General features: G+C 37.1%; 1 protein-coding gene across 3 annotated transcripts in view; it reads left to right on the top strand.

Annotated features, from left to right (window-relative positions):
• The window catches only part of LARS2 (leucyl-tRNA synthetase 2, mitochondrial), an 83471-nt gene that overhangs the window by 43347 nt on the left and 13302 nt on the right, over positions 1–26822 (top strand). For all 3 annotated transcript variants that reach the window (XM_009086215.4, XM_050970811.1, XM_050970812.1), the window contains 9 exons: positions 1958–2062; positions 4741–4856; positions 5802–6085; positions 9201–9299; positions 12094–12231; positions 20356–20459; positions 21637–21819; positions 24467–24636; positions 25630–25707. In XM_009086215.4, the coding sequence (XP_009084463.2) occupies positions 1958–2062; positions 4741–4856; positions 5802–6085; positions 9201–9299; positions 12094–12231; positions 20356–20459; positions 21637–21819; positions 24467–24636; positions 25630–25707 (1277 nt within the window). The remainder of the gene's footprint in view (positions 1–1957; positions 2063–4740; positions 4857–5801; positions 6086–9200; positions 9300–12093; positions 12232–20355; positions 20460–21636; positions 21820–24466; positions 24637–25629; positions 25708–26822) is intronic.

The following is a 26822-nucleotide window of genomic DNA, read 5'->3' on the forward strand; positions in this document are numbered from 1 at the left end:
CTTTTGGCTGAGTTAAATTAAGAAACTCTGAATTGAAATAATGACAGCCAAAATTTTTCAAAAAAGAGGTGCAATTTCACATATCTCTGCTGTTGTATACTCCTGCTACTTGTGAATATACTTACAGACATTCTTCAGTTGAAATTAGCTGAGATTGGCATTTTACATTTGAAAGGCCAAAAATGGCATTTAAATAAAAAGAAATTTTGGATGGCCTTATAAAGACCTATTTTCACATTAACCAAGACTTTTATTTAAAAAAAATCCTCAGTAACACTGAAATTTTAATTTAATTAAATGTAATTGTTTTCTTTTCAATGGGCATAGTCTTGCAATTCTCTCTCTTCACTGTGTTCTCATTTAAATAATTAGGAGGGTATGTTTTTATGTTTTCTAGGAGAGAAAAAAGAGCAATTGTATAGCCAAGTAACTGAAAGCTGTAAAACCTTTAGTCTTGAAGTACATGTCTGTATTTTAGGCTACTATTATTTAAATAAATAGAACAACCAGTTGTCAAACAATCAATTTAATTGTTTGGGGGTTTTTTACCTGGAAAAATGTATGTTAATTTAGAATCTGATAAGTCTAATGGTTTGGGCAGCAGGAGGGGCCTGAGATAAAGATTTGACTGCTACATTGTTCATGATCTCATTATAATACTCTGCATACATTATCTTACACTTGTGCCTGTACCACTTTCTCTTTTTGGTTATGATGATAATGATGTGAGCAAATGAGCACAGGAAAGAGCACCTTCATAAACTGCAGTTATTATTTTGGGTTCCAGCATAAAATGAAAATTATTGCTGGGTGGAAGAGAAAAGTTATTTTTAAAAGCAGTGTCCTGCCCACTCAGCTTCCTGCTCATGACACTTCTTGGTTAGTTGCTTTTAAAAAACGAAATTGAATTGTCCCTTTTGTACTTTTTTTAAACAGAGGAAAGCTGTGTGCAGTGGTTTGAGTGTGGAAATTTTCTTTTTAATATGAGTACCTCAGACACCTAAAATTTGGAAAAGTAGTGATCAAGAATAAATAAATGTATAATTTGTGTTAAGAAGCGTGATGAGATACAACAGCCCTGTTCTCAAAATTGCTGTTACTTTACTTCAAGCAGATTTTATGCATTACAGTACAAGCCTTCATAGCCTCAGTTTAGCTATGAAGAAAGGTGAAAGGAAGCTCTTAGCAGCCCATATTTTAATGATTGTAATTATCATCAACTTCAAGGCACTGAAAAAGTTAGAAATAGGCCCAAATTGAGATCCAGGGTTCAAATCCTCAAAATTTGGAATATTCAGATTTGGTTTTCTTCTTGCTGAGCCACCCAATCTGCACATTGTATATCAATTTCAGTTTATTAGTTCTCACCCTTAATTCTCTCCCCTCCTATTTGCCCTTGCTTGGACATTGGGTTCCTCATCTGTAACATGAATATGAATATCCTGTTTGGAAATCAGTAGGTTACTTAGGTGGCTTTTTAAGACAGGTTAGAAAAAAAGATGTCACGTGCTTTGTAGTTCTTCTGTAAGAAATTAAATCATAAGGATATATGCTCCCCTGCCGTTTTATCTGATTTTTGGTTGGATTTTGTAGCATTGTATGCTGGGACATAATCAGGGCTTACTAAAACCAATTTGTACAACTTTGCAGCAGCCTGTATTTTGATCAAAGACTCAATTTTTTTGTTATAATCCAAATCTTACTCTGTTTTTAGAGAGGTGCTTGTTATAAGTATGTTTTCTAATCATGATAATTTATCAGTCTGACTTATTGACCATTTTAATACATCTGAGCGTTTTTGAAATGTGAATAGGTTTGTCACTTCCTTTCTTTTTTAAAGAAAACTGTTATTTAAAATGCATGTAAGTTTAAGATAAACTGCATTGTAATGGTAAGTGATGTTCTTAGCATGTCTTCTGTTATATTTTACTTACCATGTCATTACATTTGTTTTCAGACTCGCTTACTTCAGTGACAGCTGTGAATTTGCTTACCAATCAGGAGATTCCTGTAGTCATCTCAGCAAAAACCAATTTTGATAATTATCTTGATACTAAAATAGGTATGTGCCATTAGATATTTAAGTGGAATAGTGTGCTTTTCAGTTGCTGTATTGGAGCACAAGATACTGATGTAGTAAATATCTGAACACAGAGGCTCTCTCTCCTGGATTTTGGATTTCTGTTCTCCATTAGTGAAGAAGGAAGGGAAAAGGAGCTATGTGGAATCTGTGTGGGTAAAGAGATTTACAGGATGATAATTTTAAATGGAAATAATATAAAATTAGTGCATTTAATGTGCTAAGTTTGAGGATCTGCATATCTTGAGAAAATTATTTACCTCCAACATATGTGTTTGGCTGTCTTTCACCATTCTTAATTAAAACAGAAATACCATTTTTTGGGCAAACAACCCCAACTTTTGGCCTTTTTTGTGTGTCTAAAATTTACATAAATTATGTACATGCTTATAGAGAAATGCTTCAGTTGGTAAATGTACAAAACTTCCAACTTTGATTTTTATCTAGTAATATTTGTTTTGAGGCCAGTAAAATAGTTCAGGATAGGTAATAATTGTTTTCAGGTAGTCTTGGAGTTGTCTTAGATCCTTTATCTCTCAAGGTAGCATTTAAGGCACCTGATTTAAAGTTGAGGATCAATAAGTGGAGGTGGGGGTGTTGCTAGAGGATGCTGAATCACCTGCTTCTGTTCTCAAAGTTGTTCTATGAATCTGCCTGTCTTACTCCTTTCCTGGACATGGAGCCTGGTCTCAAAACTGGGTAGCTAAGTACATCCTCTTAGATAATATGATTGTCCTAACAAGTCAAAGTAGAAATGGTACTAAGTTTAAAAAACCATATCCATTTTAATCTGCACCCACTGAGCTCTTTGTTTACTCTTGTGCTTTGCCATGGTCTCAGCAGCATTGAGAAGGCAATGTTCTATGCCAGTCCTAAAAGGAAATAATTATGTCTTCTTCCCTTTTTCCAGTGCATTCCTTATCCCTTAACTCCTCTAGTTGCCTCCCTATTGCTGATACTTCTTTCCTGTCCTGGAGCTGTTGCTTTCACTGCTGCCAATATTGGCTATTTTTGCACAACTGGACTGAATTACACCAGCTGACTGTGCAAAAATGTCTTGGATGACCCTCACAGGGCTGATGGAAATTACCCATTTGGGCTGTATACCGTGCTTATAACATGCCCACATCTTACACTTTAGATTTTAATCTGGTTTTGACAAACAAAGGTTTTCCTCATATAGGAGAAGCCAAATGATTGAGATACCTAATCTTAATTTTCCTTAAAATCTTCCAGCTTGCTGGCACATACCTTGGCCTTATGTCTGCTGGAACAGCCCAGCTCTTCATGGGAAGCTGTGGGTGCCAGCTGTTGAGCTTTGCCAGTGTACATTAATAGCATCATCTTTCCAAAAGGAAGCAGATCAAAAAGTGGGAGCAGCTTTTTTCCATTTGTAGAGCATATTGTGAAGTCACCTGTTGCAGACTGCAGGGCTCTCTGACAAATTAAGATACAAACATTGTTCTTGAAATGGCAAGAGTGTACATCTGCTGGGAAGATAAAATAGCAATTTTGTGTTTTTCTAGTTAAGGAGGTGCTTGTCACAGGGGAATTTTGTTTGATTTTCTTTAGTCATCTGCTTCCAAACTTCCACATATTGGCAGAATTAAAGTATAGCTGGCATTTCACTGCCTGAACTAAGACAATTGCTAAGCTGGTTTAGTTAATAATTCCAATGTGCTCAGCAAATATTTTGAGAACTTTTGTGTGTAGTTTTTACCAACTTAATGCTGGCATTGTCTTGTTGGAATAAGTTTCTTTGCCCTTTAAAGATGACAGTAATTGCAGGATGGTTCAAAGTATTAATTAAATTATCATTGAAGGGGAAAAATATGCAGAAATATGTATCTCTGTGTAAATAATAAATCTGTTAGTATCTTAATATTATTTCAGAATACATGTGATAATAAAACAAGCTAAGAAATTTCTTAGCTCACTGTGAAACCCTCCAGAGCAGAATTAAAATGCATGACTGTCCCAAATAATAAAATGCAGAGGGAAAGAGAGCTTTGGGAGCCTTAAATAGTGTGAGTTGTGTAACTCATCTGAATAGCTATGGGAAATGTTCTCACTAGTTATAGTCTGAATAGCAAACTGATGTTATTTTAATAGTTTCCCTGAGTTTATAAACAAATCATGTCTTTCATAGTAAGTTAAAGGGATAGTAATGTTTGAGACTGTTGCATTATGGTGAAATTAGATGACTTCTAATTCTAATAATATTCTATTATTTCATAATTCTGTGAAATTAGAGATAAATTAATATTGAAACAGGAAGACTGCTTTTTGTTGAGTCTTTGATTATCATATTAGCAAATAGAATTAAAATTTGTATTGTTTAAATATATTATATTTAGATAATATGGTTATAATGAAAATTCTGTAATTCTATCCAAATTTTATGGCTTTATTTTTAGTTTTTTCAGAACCATCAATTTTTCAACCTTTTCTCAAAGAAGGACAGGGTATTGCTGAACGTTTGAATTACAGAGGAACTGAGAAATTACTGAGTTGTAATTATTGCTATTTGAATTTCACTGCCTAAAGAATGCAAAAACATTTTTACTGTTCTTAAACAGTTTTCTTTAACTCTTTTGGGAAAATGTAAGTCATTATAAAGAGAGTGCCATAGAACTGAAATGGTATTTCATCCCTTCTAGGAATTCCTAGTACTAGTGCAGAAGATGCTACAGTAGCTAAGAATCTGGGCATTTCTTTCACTGAAGTCATTGAGGCATTGCCAGATGGTTTGGAGAAGGTCATTAATTCTGCAGAGGTGGGTATACACGTATGGATTTCTTTCCAGCTCACAGTAACAATGCAGACTAAATCTGTTTTCTCAAGAGTGCCAAATACTTTGTATGATTAAAGGGATGTTTTTGTTTGGTTGGTTTTTAAATCAAGCCAAGCTTATGCTACTAAATTTCTGGGAATAATTTAATGTTGAAATATGTTGGCCCTGCTGTAGCAATAAAATAAGTTTTTTCCTTTTGTACAGGAGAGGAAGGTTGAACTTTCCTCTGTATTGGTTTCAGTTCTATAATGGAAACTGAATAATTTAACCTATGTTAAAAGTTGATTCTTATTTCATAACCTTGATAGAATGTTAACCTAAACATGAGCATACTAATCCTTCTTCCACAAATTCATTGAAATGTGGCTTCAGTCTTTGTGGTATCATGGATGCCTCAAGAGACACAGGAATCTTATCTTTAGATCTAGCTCTTGAAGATACATAGTTTTAATAGCAGACACATTACTTCCCAGGTAGGGTCTAAGTGGTTAAAATGGATGTGAAAGCAAGAATAGAAAAACCTGAAATGAGCAGAGGACAGGAAAGCAATTTGCATTTTCATTTCCTCTACCTTATGTTTGTGATAGAATTCTGAAAGTTTTGGCATACAGCAGCTGGTAAAGATATCAGCAGTTAATGCAAATATCTGCCAATAATGGCTGAAGGGGTCTTCATGACTCTTTCTCAGCCTTCTTCTATTCAGATCATCAAGAACATAATCTTTAAGCAAGAAGGTTCAAATGAGCAGTTGGTATGGGAATAGTCTCTTGAATGGCAGGGTGTTAACCAGTGGTAAGAGGAAAATTATTATTTTGTTTGACTCTCAGAAAACTGACTGGTTTTGTTTGTTCTTGCACTTTCACTGACAGCACCTACAAATTTTTCTTTCTTTTTCCACGTCTCATTTTTTGTTTCCTTTTCAATCAGATCACTGGCATGACTCGGCAGGAGGCTTTAAAAGCTATTACTGAGCAGGCCAAAAAGAAAAGAATAGGTGGAGACCTAACAAGTGACAAATTGAGAGACTGGTTAATATCCCGGCAGCGCTACTGGGGAACGCCCATTCCAATCATTCACTGCCAGGCATGCGGCGCTGTCCCCGTGCCTTACGAGGACTTACCTGTGGTGCTGCCCAATGTGGCCACCTTCACAGGGAAGGGAGCCTCACCTTTGGAGAGCGCCCCAGAATGGGTGAATTGTTCCTGTCCAAGGTAAGTCAGTGCTGTATTTGCTCGGAGAGATCACTTTGCACCTGCCTGTTTCTTGTGCACTTTCCCAAAGTGCTGGCAAGTGACTGCTCTGAGACGGGATACTACTCCAAAATAATGTTTAGTTTGTCCCAGCACAGGGATTTTTTTCTTATACACTCTCTAAAACACCTTATTTTGCAACACTCAATGCCTACTGCTGTTTTTTCATAAACAAGTTAAAACAAAACTGACTGGTTTTAAGTTATAGAAGAGAAAAAAAGGAAAAACAGAATAATTTTCTCAACAGTATTTCTTAACAGTATTTATCACTTCATTTATTACAGTTACTTTAATTGTCTTTCATCAGTGTTCATATAAAGCTTATAATGATTACTGAATTAGTCCTCTTGTTAAGGAGACTAACATTGTCTTTATTTTCTTGTAATAGTCAACAATAAAGTGTTCCCTCATCTATATAAATCTGTATCATGAGGATATACCTTACAGATAACATGTAATTCAGATTTGAAAGTAAATGCATCCTGTCATTGCTGTAATCCTTATTGTTTGTAGTCCATCTGTTCAAGAAAAAAGAAAAAAGTCTAATTGATGTAGTGAGAGATATGTTGTCAAAATCAGTTGTGTAATCTTGAGGACTGCATAGATACTCTGTACACTGAAGTTTGCCTCTAGGTTCTGTGGGAGGAACTGGCAGAACATAAAGTATCCCAAAGAAAGATAGCAATTTTCATCAGCATTGCAATGTATTGTTGCTCCTAGCAGCTTGACCAGACTAATGGGAAGCATGTTGTCAGGCTGCCAGGTAGGGAAATCAGACATATAAATGGCAATAGTGCTCTCACTGATAATTCAGCAGATTCATAACATCTAAATTTATTTTAATATCAGCAGTTCCGCTGTTCTCTGGAAACATGTATTTTAAACTTTGTTGATAACATGTAATTTTTTGTAAAACAGACCTTTACTCCTGTGTTTCTGCATAGAAAATTTCCTCTCAGATTTGCCTATTGAAATTGCACATAGTAGTGTATTTTAAAGTGTGACCTTTGCAGTGGCCTTACTGACTAAGATCCGCAGGTTTAGTAAAACCCCCAGAAATGCCTTGGTCTACAATTCCTAATTTCAACTGAAAAATTTTCTTGTTGTGACTGAAAGTCACTGTGTGCACTCGTGGCTTCCCCCACAACCTTAGTTTAAAGTTATTTTGTTGTTTACCAGACAGTAACACACTTTTGATGTATATCAAATCCTTACGGTTTCTTGATAGTTATTGTGGCTGCTCTGCATAGAAGTTAATCAAAGGCATTTGTTTAGTCAGAAATAAAGTCACACAGGATTAGTTTCTTAGCCTAAAATGTAGTAGCTTGCTGAAATTAATTTTTTAATTCTCATCTTTATTTGTCTTCCTAATTTTCACCTTTTTGACAGCTATCATCAGTATTGCTCATCCATGTCTGCTACAGTTTCAAATCATTTGAGCTATTACTTCTGTGTGCAGTCATCCTTGCTTTTCCTTGCTCCAAGAAGTGACATCATCCCTTCCTTTAGTTCTTCTCTCCAGTAATAGGCTTTTTTATTAGTTTCATTTAGTATCTAGAATTAATAAAGAAAGCCAGATGGAAAGATACAAAAGTCTGAGTATTTGGGTGCCAGTAATGCTAACAATCATAAATAGGAGATGTCCAAGTTATTCTTTGTTATACAAGTCCAGTAATTGTGTTAGTCGTCTGAAGATTGTCTAATGAGATTACAGTATTGTGCCTGTAATCACAATATTGATATAAATTGTATAAACTCTGAAAGATGCCCATGCTGTCTCTGTGTTAGTGAGCCTTGTCCATTTAGAGCACAGAGGCATGAAGCAGATGTAATTACAGTTCAATGACTGTAAAGTATTGTTACTTTTGACAGAAAAGCCATTCTTTTACACTGGCCGTGTCTTTGTTTATGTGTACAATTAAAAAAAAAAATTCTACACTAAAAAGCAGATAGAAGTGAAACTCCTTTATTACATTATTCTCATTGGAAGAAAAACTTGCATGTAGAGGAGGACCAGGTACAGAGACAAAATGAAGGAAAATGTTAAGTGGTGATGCTCTTGTAAACTTGTCTTGGCAAGCCAAGCTGAAGTATCAGGCAGACAAGCAGAGATGCATGTTGCAGCTCACTCATCAAGACTGATCAAAGACTAAATATGCATTTAGTAAATATGACATAGCCATCCTCATTCATTACGTATACTTATCTACTACTATATACAGGCATTTAAACTTAAATACAATTATTAACTGTGTACATTTCTTACATATAATCAGTGTCATTTATGTACAAGTGTCACAGATTGCAAAGTTTCATTGACTTTAGAATAATCCCATTGTTTTAATAGTAAGAGTTTTAAGAGGGATCATTTGCAACAAATGGAAGTTTATTAAATGTGATTATTGACTCCTACAAACAACGAATATTAAAGGAGAAATTAACAGAAAGTAACCTGAGCTCCTAAAATCTATTTTGAAACTGTTCCTTAGGGCTGCCAATATAATTACAAGCAAAAATCAATTTGCTGTAATCACAAATTAAAATTGTGCTACAAGGTCTAGAAGAGAGTTGATCTCAGTGAAAGCTGAAATTCAACTAAGTTAATTTTTTCTAGAGATAATAAATGGAATCTGCAAAGACCATTTTGTACAGACAATCAGTGAGAGGCAACCACCTGACCTTTCTGCTAAATCTGCTGGTACCTAACAAGAGTGATCTATATTCAGTACCCATTAACTTTATGGCTAAGTATGCTTGTCTGTGCTTTGTAGCTTTTAAAATGGCATTTCTAAAAAATTCCAAGGTTGAGAGGGCTGTCCAGTGCAGTGCCATCTTCTGCTGTTGATGGATATGATGGCTGCTCAGGCTTCTTTTTAGCTTGCTTTTGCTATATTTGGGGAGGGAGGGGGAAGAAATCAGTCCTGTTACTGTTGTTGGACTTGTTCTGAACATGTCACTCTTCAGACTGCTCAGTTTTCAATCTAAATGTCTTTATGGCCACTCTGTGCATGTTTGTTTGGGGTGTTTTCCAAGCTTGTCACTTATCTAAAAAAAGCTTTTCTCCTCACTTGCTCAGGTGCAAGGCAGCAGCAAGGCGAGAAGTCGATACCATGGATACATTTGTTGATTCTGCTTGGTACTACCTGAGGTACACTGACCCTCACAACACCAACAGGTGAGGGCTGCAGGCACAGGGCCACTGGGGCAAGCCTGCTACACAGAATACAAGGGAACAAAGAGACCACACACTCAAGTGCTTCCAGCTTCGAGCTGCAGTCTACTGGCAGGGTAAATGCCTGCACTGCCCTCATTATTTGCCTGCCCTTTGGGCCTGAGCACAGCTCAGGGGTGGTGGTGTGGTTTAACCCCAGCTGGCATTTAAGTACTACACACACCCTATGGGCTAGGGAGGACAGTTAGGAGGAGGAAAAAAAAGTAAAAATCATGGCTTGGATAAGAACAGTTTAATAAGTGAAACAAAGTATAATAATAATTATAATAAAAAAGAGAGGGAGAAAGAGAGAGAGAAAACCCAGGAAAAGTAAGTGATGCTCTATATAATTGCTCACCATCTGCTGACTGCTGCCCAGCCCATCCCTTAGCAGCAATTGGCATCTCCCAGCCAACTCCCCCAGTTTATCCACTGGGCATGACAGTCCATGGTATGGAATATCCCTTTGGCCAGTCTGGGTCAGCATCTGGCCATGCTTCCTCCCAGCTTCTTTGTACACATGCTCTCTGCAGAGCAAGAGAGACCAAGAAGTCCTTGGCTTACAGTACACACTGCTCAGCAACAACCAGAACATCTGTGTGTTATCAGCATTATTCTCCAACTGAATTGAAAGCACAGCACTGTACCAGTTATTCAGAAGAAAAAGAACTCTATCGCAGCTAAAACCAGGACAATATATGGAGCTGGTCTAAAAATGTGGTATTTGATTGCTCCTATGTCAGGAGATCTAGAAGAGCAGGATGTGTAAACACAACTGTGTAAGCACAGGAACTACAGGGCAAGAAGCAGAAATTTGCTTCTTGCAGAAATATGGGGCAAGGCTCAGAGAAAATGTTCAGCTGAGGAGCTGAAGTCCTTAGTGGGCAATGCCATCAGGAATGACAGCCTGCCATGACTCTGAGACTGGTAAATTGCATGGAGTGTACCCTCCCTGGCAATGCACTGAGTAGTTCAGTGTGTGGACAGGCAGTGCTGTTCCACTGGTAAGAAAAGGAATAGTCCAGTGCAGCTGCCAAGCTTGGAACCTTCCCGTCTCTCCTTGTAAATGCTGGTGACTATTGCCATTTCCTTTGTGCAGACCTCAAGTGAAAAGGCATCACAGCAATGTCCCGCTGTGTCAGCACTTCCACTACATCCATAATTAATGAAAGGAGATTTTTTTATGTGCTATGGACTAGTGTCTGCAGCATGGAGAGTGTGGGAAGACAGATGTAGTTATTTAAGTGTTTTTCTGCTTCATAGTCTGGCTGTATAGCACTGCTTGATAGCACTTTTTTTTTTCCCAAAGAGGAATTAGTGCAACATCCCTACTATGTAGTCTGAGGAGGACAGGAAGAATCACATTTTAAAACATTGATACCACATGATGGGCTGTTTGGGCATGTATTTGTTGATTGTGCAGAGCAGTGTCTGGAAACATACTGCATATATTCAGTGACTTAGTATTGCTGGGCCGCTTTTCTTTTTCTATTGGCAGCACTAGTTTGGTTAAACTAGAGAAAAATCTTCTGTGAACTCTTTTATTTTATGCCAGTTTTAATTATTTTCTAGTGATAGCATGAATATATTACAGCTATTACTGAGTTAGGCAAATTGCTTCCTCTCCATTTCAGTTTAAAGTATTTTTTATGTGTGGGCAAGAGGGACTTTTCCAGAAGTTGAAGAATAAATAGTCAGATGTAACATCGAACTGTCAAAGTAACAGCTTAGTGTAGTCTAATCTGTTTTACACTGAAATGAGAACATTTATATGGACTTCGGCACTAAATTGCTGCCTGCATTTGATTTATTTAGTTAGTTCTTTTAACTAAGCTATGCATATGTAAACCCTTCATTTCCATAAACCATATTTCACTGGTCTACCATTCAGGAGAATTTCTCTGTTGATTCTGGAACCCTATGAACAAGTTAGATTTGACTTTTTCCACCAAAGACATGAATCCCAGATCCATTATTTGCTTCTGGGCTCATCTGTGAGGAAGGAAGTGTTGCTGTAACAAAAATTACAGATGGAATAATCAGACAGACAACAAATAAATTTATTGGAGTGGGGGCTTGAAGCCTACATTAGAGAAAAACTTCTGTACAAATTGTATTCTGTGGGCCCACTACAGGAGACATGGAAATAGGTAATAAAGCAGTAAGCAATGCTGGGAAATCATGCAGATGACCTCCAATGATATGTAAATATGCTGTAAATGGCAAATTTACTGTTATTTCATTGAGCATCCTTCACTTGGAGTGCTGTGACCCATCTCACTCTACAGAGGGTTCTGCAGCCTTAAACTGCATCATTGCCCCCTAATGGCAACAGTGCAAACCATCAATTTAAAAAACTGGGTTTAAGTGCTCATGTCTTTTGTCTTTCATTCTAATATATTTGTATATAAAGCTTGATAAATACTAAAAAATTTAAAGCCAGCCACAGGGTATTTACAAAAAAAATAATTTAAAGAGCAGTCAAGCGTTTTCATTGCTTTCTCAGGTAATTGCTCACCTGAAAAACAGGAAAATAATCTTTTTGTGGTTCTACATCTCAACGGAAACTAAATGTTTGTCTGTAATAAGAATTTTACTTCTTAAAAAAATTAAAAGATCTGATAGTGAAATGAAAGATTTATTATATGTGTATTGCTCTCAGTAAACAGTGTTGTCCAGTTAAGGATGATGAACTACTTTAGTAGCGCTGATCATTCTTTTCAACACTGGATTTTTTCCTATAATTGTGTTTTTTCAGGCCCTTTAACAGTGACTTAGCAGACTACTGGATGCCTGTGGATTTGTACATCGGAGGAAAGGAGCATGCAGTTATGCACCTATTCTATGCAAGGTTCTTCAGCCATTTTTGCCATGATCTAAAGATGACTAAACACAAGTAAGCCTTATATATTTCTATTAAATCTTTCATATTTCATTTGACTCATAGGAGTATTAGTGGACATTTCTGGGACAGTGGAACATTACATTGAGTAATTTTCCTGCCTTGTCAGTACTTGGTTTCTCACAGTGAGTTGCACTTCCTGTATATATTCATCCAAAGATTTTTATTGCATGAGTATTAACTGGCTCAGAGTAAGTGATAAAGTGCTGCTGTAGATTTCCAGCCTGCAAAAGCATGCACAAATGAGTAACTTCAGGCATTCTGTGTAGTGCTATTATTCCAAATTAGGTAACTTCCTACCAGTAATAGCATTAATTTTAGTGGAACCATGCATATGTAAAAAACAAAGCACCCTTATAAGTCACTGTATAATTGGAGCTGAGCAGTACAAAACTTCTTGACAGGCAAAAGCAATATATTTATCTCATGTCAATTTATTTTTTATTGAATTATTTTTATATAATTACTTTTAATTATTCTTGTTGATGCTGCTGCTATAGCCTAATTCACTGTTCTCTGTTTTGGTTAGAGGTAAAGTTTGATGGAAGAAGGTGAGTCATCTGTTGTTCTGTTCTTTGTCCTATTAGATAGGTTCTGAGCTTGACATCCCCATTTCCACTGAAATTCAGTTTTTTTGTACCCTACAATGCCATCCTCAGCTTGGAGAGTACTAGTGGCAGAACAATGAAACTCTGGCCCATGCTCTGTTCTGTTCTCCCATCAGCAGAGATGACTGAATAGATTGAGTCAAAAGGAGGGGGCCCATGAGATAAACTGCTCAGTGATTTCTCAGCCACAACTCATATTAATAAATTAATTATTTACAAGTATCCCCTCTAAAAACTTGACATTAAAGAGAAGCCTCAATATATATATATATCACTACAAAACTAGAATTTAAGTACTTGTGAGCCAGAAAAAGATGGACAAGTTACTGTAGCTTGCAGAATGTTTCCCAAAGGTATTTCCTAATTTTGATGAAAATAGGCAATGTGTTTTCATAACTCGTTCTTGGCTGTGCAATAGTTTGTAGTGAAAGCTGTGTTTGAAATACTGGATGTAGATGATTTGTGTACCTGTTTCAGTCTGTTGTCTGCAGCTTGTATAGCTGCAGCAAGAAGGCTGTGTCTTCTCTCTGAGTGGACCTTTCAAAGCAGACTCTTCCTCTCAGAGGTCCTATGCCTTCAAGCAGAGAATTTTAAAGCTTTCCCTTGCAAGAAATTTTAGGCTTATTAATTCTACAAAAGGTTTTACAATCCTAATCCACCAGCCTTCTAGTGGAGCTGTAACACACAGTAGAAAAATGTTATTTTGCTAGTCAAATTCTTCAGCCTTCCAAAATGACATTAACCACATTAGTGGCTGAAGTATTGTCAATATAAAGTGAGATCACAGGGCAGGGAAATTTTCTTGTAAAGTAAGTGGTTTGCTTTGGTGTGCTAGAAAAAAGGCATGGAAAGAGGCCAGCTGAACTAAAAAGGGACATCCTGTGTGACCTTAAGAAGACCAAAATAAGTGCAAGGAATTTGGATGTAAGGATTGGCTACCCCTGGAGGAATGTAGAAGCCTTTACTGGGTAGGCAGTGTGGACTATGGAAAGGTCATAACTCATCAGATATTGAAACTGGTGAAGAATTTGAAGGTAGTAAGAAGAGCTTCTGGACATACATTGAGAAGAACAGCAAGGAAGACGTTGGCCTGATGCAAAATCCAGCAAAGAGCCTAAGTGGAAAGGAAGGTCTTTGCCTTGGCCTTTGCTGTCAAGGTCTGTGTTTAGTAGGAAAGTTGGAAGGCAAGAGATACTATTGTAGAGTAGGATTGAGTTAGAGCTCCCTTAAGTAAACCAGAACATGCAAGTTCCAGGCACGAAAGGCTAGGTGACTCGAGCAGCCGCCATGGATTTACCAAGAAGAAATTATGCCCAACTTAATCTGCATTCCTTCTGTGGTGAGGTGATTCCTTCTGCTGATTAGGAGAGAGCTGTGAATGTCTTTTACCATGACTTCAACAGAACATCTGGGGCTGTGTCATCTACATGGGGAGGATTACAACAGAGAAGGGCTTTGGGATCCTGATGAACAGCAAGTTGGAGGTGGGTCAGCAGCTGGCATGACAGTATACTCCACTAGCAAAACCATGCCCAGCTTTGGTTATCTCTGCTCCTCATTCAGGAACAACTGAAATACTGTGTCTAGTTTCGAGGCCCTCACTGGGGTGAGGGCCTCGAAACTAGACACAGTATTTCAGTTGTTCCTGAATGTACACTGTCAAACTAAAGAGGGTCTGAAGGAGTAGCACCACCATAGTCAGGGTTGGAGCATAGGACATGCAAGAAGAGGCTAAGGGAGTTGAGTGTGGTTCCCATGGAGAAGAGAAAGCTAAGGAGGGAGTGTAATTGCTATCTACTGCTACCTAAAGGAGGTTTATGGAGAAGACAGAGCCAGACTCTTCTCAGAGATGTATGGAGAAAGGAAAGGAGTAACAGTCACAGATCGCAGCAAGGTTCAGCTGGACAAAAGGAATATAGTTTTGGCAGGGCAGGTGATAAGACTGGAACCATTTGACTTGAGACATTGTGGCATCTCCATCATTGCATATTTTCAGAATGCAGCTGGACAGGGCCCTGAACAACCTGAAGTTAGGTCTGATATGAGAAAAGAGTTGCACCAAATGACTTTCAAAATTCCCTTCCAACCTGCATTAGTCTAAGGACTCTGTGATTCTGTAGCTGCATTACATTGGAATGTGTTTTGTTCCCACTCTGGTGTGACAGAGCAGTAGCACAAAAAGTGTAGTGTAGCCTGGTCTAAATGTGATAAATTGCAGAAGAAAACTCTACCTTCAGTGAAGAAAACTCCTTAAGAAGCACTGACTACATCTAGTGACAATGGCAGAAGAAAATAGAAGTTGCTTTCTGTAGAAGCAGTTTGCAAGACAGTGGAGAATTCCTTTGGCACCTTAAACAATGTCAAGAACTGTTGCACGTGTGAAGATGTGTTACAGCATTGCCCCGAGGGCTGGGTGGATGAACTGCGTGGGTGTGTGCTTAGATGTGTGCTCAGACTGCAAGATGACTCTAACAAATTCATCATCATGCACAAAATTGTTCACTTGCTTTAGCTTTATGCAAATAAAGCATTAGGTGTTTTGAAGCTGTTAAGTCAAATTAGGATTTTGGTTTAATATGGAAATCATAACTCCTTTAGAAATACTACCATGTATTTTAAATGTTTTAGTGTTAATCAGAAGCCACTTTTGCTCAGTCTTCTGTTTGAACTGCTCAGGCGCTGGTCTGAAAGATCTGCGAAGTGTAATTAGAAACAGCAGGCTTATTGCCAGGAAGCTCAAAGTCATGATGTCAAAACCCACAGCTCTGAGGGAAAATACTAAAATGTTAAAAAACACTGCCCTCTTGTGTATTTTCAATCTCTCTCTAGTAGCTTAGGTCTTTTTCACTGATTAAATAAATAGAATTGTTATATCTCAGTTAATAAGAACTGCTACCATTAAAAGTGTCATCTAGCATCCTTAACAATTTTTATGATTCCCCTACTATCTGTAGTAGTTTTTCTTTGATATGTTTTCTTGATGGAAATTTTCATTGTTTAGCTCCTATCCTGTGATGTTCATATCCATTGAAATACTTCTGGGTAGTCTTTAATTATGGGTAGTCTTTAATGGCTATTTATATAGTAATGTGGTTGAAAAGAGAAATCAAAATTCCTGTCATTTGGATTTTCAAAGCAATCTTTCCAAATTTGGGGTAATGATTATTACAGAAATGTTACAAGCAACATGTATGAAGACACACATACCCTCATTGAAAATGCTGTATTTGTAGACATTTAGAATTAGAATTTAGAATTGTAAAGGTGTCAGTGTAGCTTAAATATCCCCTAAAGATGAGGCATGGTCTTTTATTTTTTAATGCCTTGGACTGGAGACGATGGGAAAGAAATGCTGCTCAATTTCTTAGTAATGACAAGGCAGAATGAGTGGTACCCTTTGGGTATTCATACATGTGATATCAGATTAAGCCCAAATTGATGTCAATTTGTTCTAGCAGTCTGGTCTGTAAAATGCATTGGTTCTATAAATAATTCACAAGGCAGCAAGCTCTCCCAGCTGTGACCACTGCTGGGAGAGGGGCCAGGTAGGCAGCTGGGGCCAGAGAACTCCTCCTCTGTTCCAGCTTAATCCACCATGGCAGGCATGTGCTGACACTCTCTGTTGCACCTGCTCATCTGTGCAAGTAACACAGAATTTGGTTCTGCCCTAGACTTCAGCAATCACTTCTGTCTGATGAATAATTGGAAATGGAATCTAGCAAATTCTCCCTGAAGAGTTATAAAGCAATAAAAAAATTTTATTGTTGCCATTAAGTCAGCAGATTTGACTCTGATAGAGGGCAAATCTGCTGAGTAAGAAGGCACTATTTTTCACATAGCTGAGTTACAGAATAAAAGAAGATCTGTGTGTGACAGAAATAGCTTATTCTGTGAAGGAGCAATGCTACAGCTTCTCTGCATTCATTTAAGACCTTATTTCTAGTGCTGATTTTAAGGAAAAGCTCTCAGTTGTTAACTGTGTGGAATCTTGAACTTCAGTATTGTTTTGTGGTTTTTTTGGGGGTTTTTTTTGGTTTTTTTTTTTTTTTTTTGGGGGGGGGGAGGTTTGCTTGTTTTGTTTTCTTGCCTAAAATTATTGGTTTCCACGTCCTTCAGTCACCTGAGTCACCTGTATCTAACAGCAAGTTTCACAACCCCCTGGACTCAGCCAATAGTGAGTGACCTAGTCTTGTCTTCACTCCAGGGCACAGCACTCGGGCTCTCACAGCCTTTCTAAAGGTGCAGGGTGCAAATACATGCAGTGAGCTCCTTTGCTAGGGCTATCCCTTCTTCTGAATTCACTGTTTTATCACTGTGGCAGGCTCCACAGAGTTCTTCCAGCCAGGTCATATGTACTAGGATTGAAAGTCCTGCTGAACAAAGCAAAGAGCATGAGGACATGGCACTGAGCAGGAATTCCTGATCTGTCTGTCATGCTTGCCTTACAATTCATTGCATGGTCCTACATAGAGAGATGGGTCTCTCATAGAGATGTACCTGTATATGAACATCAGAGAAAGGAAAAGATGAAGGAAAGGATTACAGACTTCATGGCTAGCACAGCTGATCCTTCTCAGAGGTGTCAGGCACATTTTGCAGGTGGGATGTACAACATGATCAAAAGCTGTAATATGGGCAAGGTCTCAGTGCAGTACTCCAGCATGAGCACAAACAAACTTCACAGGCAGGTGAAAGCCTATCCCATTCCATTATACCTACGGTCTGAAACATGATCAAGCATTCAGAGGAGCTCCAAACTCCTCTTCTGTGCCAGAAATGTCTGTGTGTCTGAAAGCGGCTTAAATTCATTTTTCTTTTGGAAAATGTGTTTTGGATCAGGAGGTATTTATGATGCCATGACCAGGTGCTGCAGTATTGACAGGTCAGAATTGCATCATCCCTGCCTTGCTGCAGCCCCTTGGCAGTTCCCTTACACAGCCAAGAAGTGCATCCCTGCCTTTGAAGGGGATTGTTTGAAGTGTGCAGTTTTATTAACATGAATTCAGGTGTAACTCTGCATGTGAGCATGAGAGGGAGCCACCACAACACTGCCAAAATCACTTAACACAGTGCAGGGCTCAGTTTGGTTTAGAGCCCTGTGTTTAGCAGATGGGCTCTGGCTTTCTCCTACTGGGCATGTCTCCATACTCCTGCGGTCTCCCACTAGGGACACATGGTTGGGGTTTTTTTCCCCATACTTGGTAATGTATTTTGTATTGCATTTTTGTAGCCTGTGTCAGCATAAACAAAAATAAGAAATGCATGTTCCTGCATTCAGTTTTTAATAACTTGGCATATGATCTGAACTAACTCTTTGTCATTAAAAATAAGTGTTCCTTGAAAAATCACTTCCAGTGGAGAGCCCTATCTGATTTGGATGATCTGGCTACCTCATTAGCTTTACTTCAGATAGCAGGAAGTGTAGCTATTTTAATAACTGTTTGAGATCTTAAACAGACTGAAGTACTGAATGATAGGGAGGGAATTTTTTTTTCCTGTGGCATTATGTCTCTAGTTTTTTGAGACAGAAGAAATGTGTCATAAACTGTTTTATCCTGAAGCATTTTCCCACCATTGTTGTTGATAGGGTTACAAAGTTTTTGTTCCAGATTTTTACCTTCTAATTCACTTGTATAATTTATAATAATTTTTTGTCATTTCTGATTATTTTTGCATCCTATTTTTGAAATCATTTTTCTTCATTTTACTGTCTAAATTTGACTTCATTTCTCATTCCCTTAAGTTCCTTTACTTCTAAACAAGATTTTTCATCAGCCTCTGAAGTATCATCTACAAAATATTTATAGATGCTTGAGTTGCTCTTAGTTAACATTGTTGCTAAAACCGGGTGGCATGGCAGAGACTCATACTTCTTTGTGACTGAGTGATACATCAATATGTGCCCGTACTTGCACAATATTTATAAGTATAAAAAATATGCAAGGAAGGAAGCTCATGTTCAAAATTGAGCATGTTGAAGATAAAATATGAAGCCTGTCACTTTCTCTCCCAGTTTATAGTTTTGTTTTCAAATGTCTTCTTACTTCAGAGTGATCAAAAGTACTTGGAATATACCTGCTTTAATATGATAGAAACATGCCTAATTGTTCTGTAATTTAATAATACTTTAATTGTTTTATTAAATTACTTCATTTTATATTGTGAGATAAATTGTGATGTAATTTATATATCTTAATAATTTAAAATACTATATTAATTCCTTAACAGTGAATCATGTTTTTGATTATGACTTTTTTGTACATATAATAAATAAAATGTGGAAGTCTGGTTTTGCTACTTCTTTTTTAGATGGGTATACTCTGGCTTTAAAAAAAAAAGTTTATAGAAATAATGCGTCCTTTTTAAATAAGTTGTTTTGTACATATTTGAGGTTTCATTTTTCAGTAGAAAACTCTGATTGTTTAATGTTGCACACACATGTCAGCATTAGGAGGTGCAAGTCAGTATTAACCAGTGCTGATGATCATGTCCTCCAAAATGATGGTCGCTGATGTCCCTGTGTTGGAGGGTCCCATGAGAAGGCTTCCAGCCTATATGTGCTTTCTGGGACTGGCTCCATTCCTCCTTCCCTGGCCCCTCATGTTCTTAAAGCTATGTTAGAACTGCCTTACTTTCCTGTTCTACTGAGTGGGAACCAAGAGCTTTAGAGTTTCATTTTGTTGCCTTTTTTTTCAGTGAAAACAGTGACAGAACTGTGACTGAATGCATTAGAAATGCAGGATCATTAAAGGAGGGGCCACAACAGTGTGTCAACCAGAGCAGTGTTTACTTAGAGTTTATTTCTTGCTGAGTGCACTGCTGCCTTTCAGGGCTCTTTTTAGCCCTGTTTTATACTCACTTCATGGGAGTTTACTATCCCTGATGTAAATTTTGCTAGAAAAAGTAAGGTGCTAAAAAATTGGGGCACTGAGATACCAACTTTTCAGCATTGCCCTTTTTCTAGTACACTTTTTCATACAGCCAGGCCTTCTTGGCTAGTTCTACAAAGGGCCAAGGCATGTGGGTGCTTATGTTAGAGAAACTGTCTTATCTGTTTATGGAAACAAATATGCAACAGCATTTTGATTTGTTCAAAATCCTGTGCTCCTCAGAGAGAAGCTAGAACTAAATATTTGTAAGACAAGGCCAGGTACTTGAATGGTTTCACGCAAGAGATTTAGCTTGAAGTTAGAGAAATTGTACTGTTGTACAAAAAGCTTCTATGTGTTATCCATATGCTAATTTGAAAAGTGATGTTAGAATAACTTAGTACTAAATTAGGGTACAAGAATGTGAGCGGAATTCAAATAAATACTTAGAATTGCCAACCACCATTAATCAGTGCACAAAGTACTCTTTCTAAGGTGACAACTATTTCTGTATAGTCAACTTGAAATTCTTGTTTCATTAAAAAATTGTGCCTGATTGGCTCAACACCTGAGGCTTATCATAAAGTATGTTTTTGACAGCTCTTTTCAACAAAGAAATTTCTTTTTCCTTCCGTCCTTAGGGAACCTTTCCATAAGCTCTTGGTTCAAGGTCTTATCAAGAATCAGACATTCAGACTAACAACAACAGGCCAGTGTTTGAAGAGAGAGGAGGTTGATCTCACTGGTAAGAGAAACTGCATGGATTAAATCAGCATAGGTGCCAGGAACTGCTTCAGTGCTGGGAAAATTTGGAAGAGAAAATGAATCTAATATTTAAACTGGAGAGCAACTTCTGTGAGTTTTGGATTTACACATACTGCTGAGTACACAGATATCCTGCTAATACAGCGACTTATAATTGCATCCAAACATAGAAACACTGCTGTGGTATTATTTTGGCTCCTGTGTAGTCCAAAAGATCAAAAGTCAGTTTAGTTAAGACAGTGCTCAGCAGCCTGCTGAATGGAGCCACTTAGTCCCAGCAAACAGACAACCTACAAAAACATTTCAGCAAAACTAACACAGGTGCAGGTGTATTCAGTAGATATTAGGAATGTAAAACTTTTAGGCAACAGTGCTCATTCTCAAGTTCTTTGCAGAGCCTTCAGTGCATAAGCTGGACCAGTCATTGCTATGGCACCTGTAGCAACAAAAATGGTTTGGTCCTATTTGCCTCACTTTAGTATTCCTCTCACAAATCTTTGTTTTCACTGGATACAAACCCTGTAAGACAGTTAAAAATCAACCCACCAGTCCACCTTCTTAAGTTTTGCCACTTAGCACTCTCTAGAGTAGCACTTTCTGCTACCCTATTTTCTTCTAGAAAAGATTGGGCTTTTTTAGCAGAGGGTTATACTCAGTTGCACCTTTTTCAGTGTAAATGCCCCACTCTGTCTCTAAATTCATTCAAGAGAAAACACACTCTTTTCAGGATAACTTACTACAATTGGAACCTATAACTGGTATTTGCAAAAGCTAAGTGCAGGTCAGAATTGTATCAAATCAGTAAATCTATCTAAGAAGTTTTAAATGTCATGGTTATAAAAAGTTTAAATATCAGGAGCTGTCAAGGCAGCACTTAGGATGCATGCCAGATACAGCTTCCAAGTGGTAGTAGACTTTTTATCATCATATGATGGAAGCTTTAGGATATTACTGGTGTTAAAAAACATTAACACAAAGAAAATTTGGGAAGGAGTGTTTGGAATGGGCTGTATTCTTCTTTAAGCTATTTTGGGAAAAAAAACCAAACCAAAATGCTAGCAACAGTTGTTTCTTTCTCATGCTTAAGGAACAAAATTAATTGCTGCTACAAGTGAGCAAAATATGTTTCAGTAGTTTTTCCATGTCTTAATATTTAGGAAATGAACCAGTTCACCTAAAAACTGGTGAGAAGCTCCAAGTTGCTTGGGAAAAAATGAGCAAATCTAAGTACAATGGAATAGACCCTGAGGAAATAGTGAAAGAGTATGGCATCGACACCCTGCGCCTTTACATTCTGTTTGCAGCTCCTCCAGAGCAAGACATTTTGTGGGATGCTAAAAGTAAGATTATTTTTATAGTTTGTTTTCTTGTGGATTTGTTTCTTTTTTCTCAAGTAGTATATTTTAAAGACAAAATTAATACAATTCTTGATGCCCAAGTTTTGGAAAAAATGAATCAAAAAAGTATCTTAAACAGGTTTTATTGTTTGTTTCTTTTAAAGGAGGGAGGGTCACAAAGCTGTCACTAAGAGGCAAACTTACAAGATTATTACAGGCAGCTTACCTCTTATAAGCCAAAAGCACATACAAAAACTACTTCTTAAGTAGTATTTTCTTCTGAAAACTTGGACCTCATTATCTTTTTTTAAATTAGCAATAATTGATTAACTGAAAATTACTTTTCTTTATAATCTGTTTTTTTGTAATCATATCAAATCAGAGATGCAACTTTACAATATTTTGCTATTTCTGTTTATTAACACACATGTAATAGCTTTTGTAAGCTGAACTGTGAAATAATTCTCAGAAAGACTCTCATTAGAAGATAATCAGAGTTCCTAGTAATTAATATTTCTAGATATGACATTTTTATGAGCTTACTTCTTGAATAAGTTAAGAATTACCTTCTTGTGCACTTATTTATTCCTGTCATGCAATTCCTTATTCTGACAGGTCTTAATTTCTTTTATCGACTGTGGTTCATACATTTTAATGTAGCATTATATTCATTTACATTTCAACTTCCTTTTAATAAAGCATAAGGCTTTAATAAAACACTCCATTCCTGGTTTCAAAAAGTGTAGTTCTTCATTCTTTCACATGTTAAGTTCTTGCCACTTAGTTCAGCCTGCACTAAACTTTATTTCAGTTGTGTCTGTTGTGTTTTATATTACTTTGTGTTCCTTTATATATTATTGCACTATTTTATACTGGAGGAGTGGGCTTTATGAGTTCTCAGCTGGCTTTGTGTCACCACCTAATCACAACAGTAGAGGCATTTGAAAAGGTCTCTTAAAAAAATTAATCACTTAGAATTGGGCCTTAACAGCTGCATCCCAAACCCTACACAGGTACACAATTCCCTCTGAGGCAGCTGATTTGGTGATGCACAATCTTTTTGCTGTATTTTCTGATCTTGAAAATAGAATAATTGAATTACTGTGAGGATAGTGTGTACCAAATCTTAGTTGCAAGTGTATGAGAGCTTGGTGATTAAACATTTTTGTAGGAAAACTAGAATAGTTATATATAGTTCATATATCATTATAATGCTAGCAAAAATGTATTTAGCCATTCAAGCCAATCTGCTTACAACTTGAGATGTACAAAGGAAGATTTTGGCATCATCTCATGTCACAAGTATTGGGAAATGTGAGCAAAAGGAGGTTTTAGCTGCCTAAAGATATTTGCTGGGGAGAAGAAAATAGAAAGTTAGGTGCAAAGCATCTCTTAAATATCTTTACGCTTTGTTCTGAATTTATTATGATAACAACATTATGAGTGTTTAAATTAAAGAAATTAAGCAGGTTGTGTTGGATTTGACCTTGGGCTGGATGTCAGGTGCCCACCAAGCTGCTCTGTCACTCTTTGCTCTGTCACTCCTTGCTTTTCAGTTGGATAGGGGGAGAAAAGTACAACAAAAGTCTCGTGGGTTGAAGTAAGGGCAAGGAGATCACTCAGCATTTGCCATCATGGACAAAACAGACTCGACTGAGAAATTAATTTAATGTAATACCAATTAAAATTAGAGTAATGAGAAGTAAAACCAAATTTACACCTTCCCTTCATCCCTCCCTTTTTCCTGGGCTCAACTGGCTCTGTCAGACATGGAGGAAGCTCCTAGAAGCTTCCCAGAGAAGTCATCCTTGTAGCCCCTCCCTACCAAAACTTTGCCATGCAAAGCCATCACAGGAAATTTTTTCATTCAGAGAGTGTTAAATAGTGGTTCTCAGTTGTCATGATCCTTCTCTCCTCTGGATGGGATAGCCTTTGGATGATTGGCACTCAGACTAGATTCCTTGTCCTCTCAGTGGTGAACATTAAGGCAGGGCTCTCATAATTCTCTTCTGTGGTGTGAGCAGCCATGGATGCTTCAGGGTCAAGGTCAACAGCTTCATAGTCTCCCCATGCCAAACTAAGCTGAGTCGAAGAAGGTACCAAGAGTCAGAGCCTATGCTCATTAGCACAGTAGCAGCTCTGGCAACAAAAGTATATATACTTGCTAAAATCAAATTTGAAAAGAAACTTTTCTATTTGAATATATGTGTGTATGCATACTTGTGTATATGTTTGTATTCTGCCAGGAGTTCAAAAAATGAGAGCACGTACAACTCCTTTGTGGAGTCATTAAAACAGATGAGCATTCTAGCACTGACATAATATTGGGTTATTTTACAGATTTCAGTAAATATTCTATGCTGTATTGTTGCCATATATATCTGTTTCAAAGTCATTGCAGACTTGAAAAGAAATTAAGCAGGAAATTAAGCAGAAATTAACCCCCACTACTTAGTGGGTTTTTTTTTCCATTAAAGCAACTCAGCTTTATTTGTAAAGACATTTTTAGTTGCATTGATGTTTTCATTTAAAATAGAGAGTTTTTTTAAAAAAATGTTTATCTTCAGTGTTCTGTTCCTGTTTTTCTTTAAAGTTTTGAATTCTTTACTTGTAACTGACATTTGTTTCTGAAATCTTTCATTAATCTCAGCTGATGCCATGCCCGGCGTTCAGAGATGGCAGGTGCGCCTCTGGGCACTTGTAACCAAACTTATTGAAGCAAGAACTTCAGGAACCATGCCAAATCCTGAGCTTCTGAATAAGAAAGAGAAGGCTGAAGCCAGAAAGATCTGGGAGCAGAAGAATCTGGTGATTTCTGAGGTTAAAAGAAACACTTACATAGTTTCTAAATTACTAAATAAGTGGCTTCTTATGCTAAACCCATATGTTTGACTTACAGAGCCAAAAGCTTTTTCCCCAGATGAGTAGCTAATTTTTTGAAGTGAATTATTTTCTATGTAAATAGTTTTGTCTACCTCCAAATTTTGTGGGGCAGAATTTACCTAAAGGATGTATGCCTCATTTAAGGAATGAAATGTTATGACATTAAAGTTCTATCAATCTGGGATTCAAGTAACTCCATTTCAAGTAACAAAACCGTAGGTGAGTTCTGTAGGTTACCCTAACAAAAGCTTTGTTCTGTTTGCGTTATATCTCATTATCATGCCTGCTGTTTCATATAGAATTAAAAAAGCCACTGGTGAAAATATATTAGCATAGCCTTAAAAAAAATACTGAAGTGGTTGTTCATCTCTCTTTTATGTGTAGTCTCCTGCTGTGATTGGTATCAATTCAGTTATCCAAGACTCAGAAGAAAACATAAATGCCTGCAAAATTAACTTCAAGTGATTTTCTGTGGATAAAAACTTTTGCCAGTTTAAACCCTGCTGTGAGGGATATTCCAAATCATTTAACAGACTTTATAATTCTAATCTTGTAATCTATGAACAAGTTTTCACCAGTATAAATAGATTTACAAGAGAGAAGGCCTCTTGAAGGGGCAAAGGGAAGATATTTTATTAAAGGAAATAAAGGGTGACTAATGCACATTTTTCATTGATTGAAACATTTTAAATCCTGAAACAGAAGGGAAGCTAATCAGTTGAATTTTTATATGATTGTTATTTTCCCCTCCACACCTGTGATTGCACATTTGATGCCTTTGCATACCAAAGTGATTTTCATATAAGAGGTAAGATGCACATATTTCACAAATTGAAATTGATTACCAGTAATTGTTTTCCATTTAAAAACCCAGTTTTCTGAGTTTGAGAATTTTAATAATTAATGACAGATTTTTTCTTCTAATACAAGGTAACCGAGTACTTCACAAAGGATCATTTGTTCAATGCAGCTATTTCCCGATTGATGAGCCTCACAAATGTACTCCATGTAAGTATGTGATAGTAATGAAGGTATTTTTCTCTCAGACACTGCTCTTGCCAGTCTTTCTACCAAGCAGGAGCTGCTTGAACTATGGGTCCAGCTTTCTGTAAGTCATTAACTTCATAAAGAGTATTACTAAGTCAAGAGCCTTGTTGAGTTATGCTCAGTTCAAAAGTATGTTCTGGTTTCACTGTAACCCTGAAATATAAACAGTTTTGCAGGAGGAGCTTGATAGTATTAGATCCACCAGATTCTGATGTTTATGTCTACATCCTGTAATTTGAAGAGGATACATTTTGTTTAGTTCTGTTCTTTGTTCTCTTGATTTTAGCCAAGTTGCATAGGTAGCTAGGTATAGTAGTACATTATAGAATTACCAGACATTCTGATTTTAAAAGGGTTGTTCTTTGCAAGGAAAATCACACATAGTTAGTCCTCAAAGACAGCTTACCCTGCTGAACTTAAGTTTTAAGATTTTTAATTTAGATTATGTTGTTTATCAGTCAGTGGTGATAGATGAAATATAATAAACTATTATCATTATTTTCGTTGCTACTCTTAGATCTGGTTGAGCAATCCTTCAGGCATATAATGGTAGCCTGATAAAGACCAATTAAATATAATTTTCAAAGCTTTAGCTTCTTTATTGAAATACCATTTTATACATTATAGATTCCAAGGTGCTTATTAGCAAAATCCAGGAACTTAACAAAAAGTTAAGTACATTGTGCACAGGTGCTGAACTGAGACAACTCAAGTCTGGCATCCTGTATGGTGTTGGGAAGGTAACACACAGGTCTTTATCTCCAACTCAATGACTTGTAGTCATCTGGGGCTAATGGATGGTGGAATGAATGTTAAAAGAATAAAATTCAGGGTCCTACAGACAGCAGATACTTGAACACTGATTTCTTGAGCAAAGAAGACAATACAGTATCTTCAAAGAATAAATTTCCACATAGCATGCTGACACTTCCTCTTTTGCTCCCAGTTAAAAGGAGGAAGTGGAGAGAGGTGGGCAAGGATTAAACATTGAAAGTGGGTAGTAGTTGATAAAACTTACTCAAATACAGTTTGCACTCTAAGTGATAAGATGCCCTCTGACAACAATTGCAGTCAAG

The sequence above is a fragment of the Serinus canaria genome, chromosome 2 (assembly GCF_022539315.1).
Source record: "Serinus canaria isolate serCan28SL12 chromosome 2, serCan2020, whole genome shotgun sequence".
NCBI lineage: Eukaryota > Metazoa > Chordata > Aves > Passeriformes > Fringillidae > Serinus > Serinus canaria.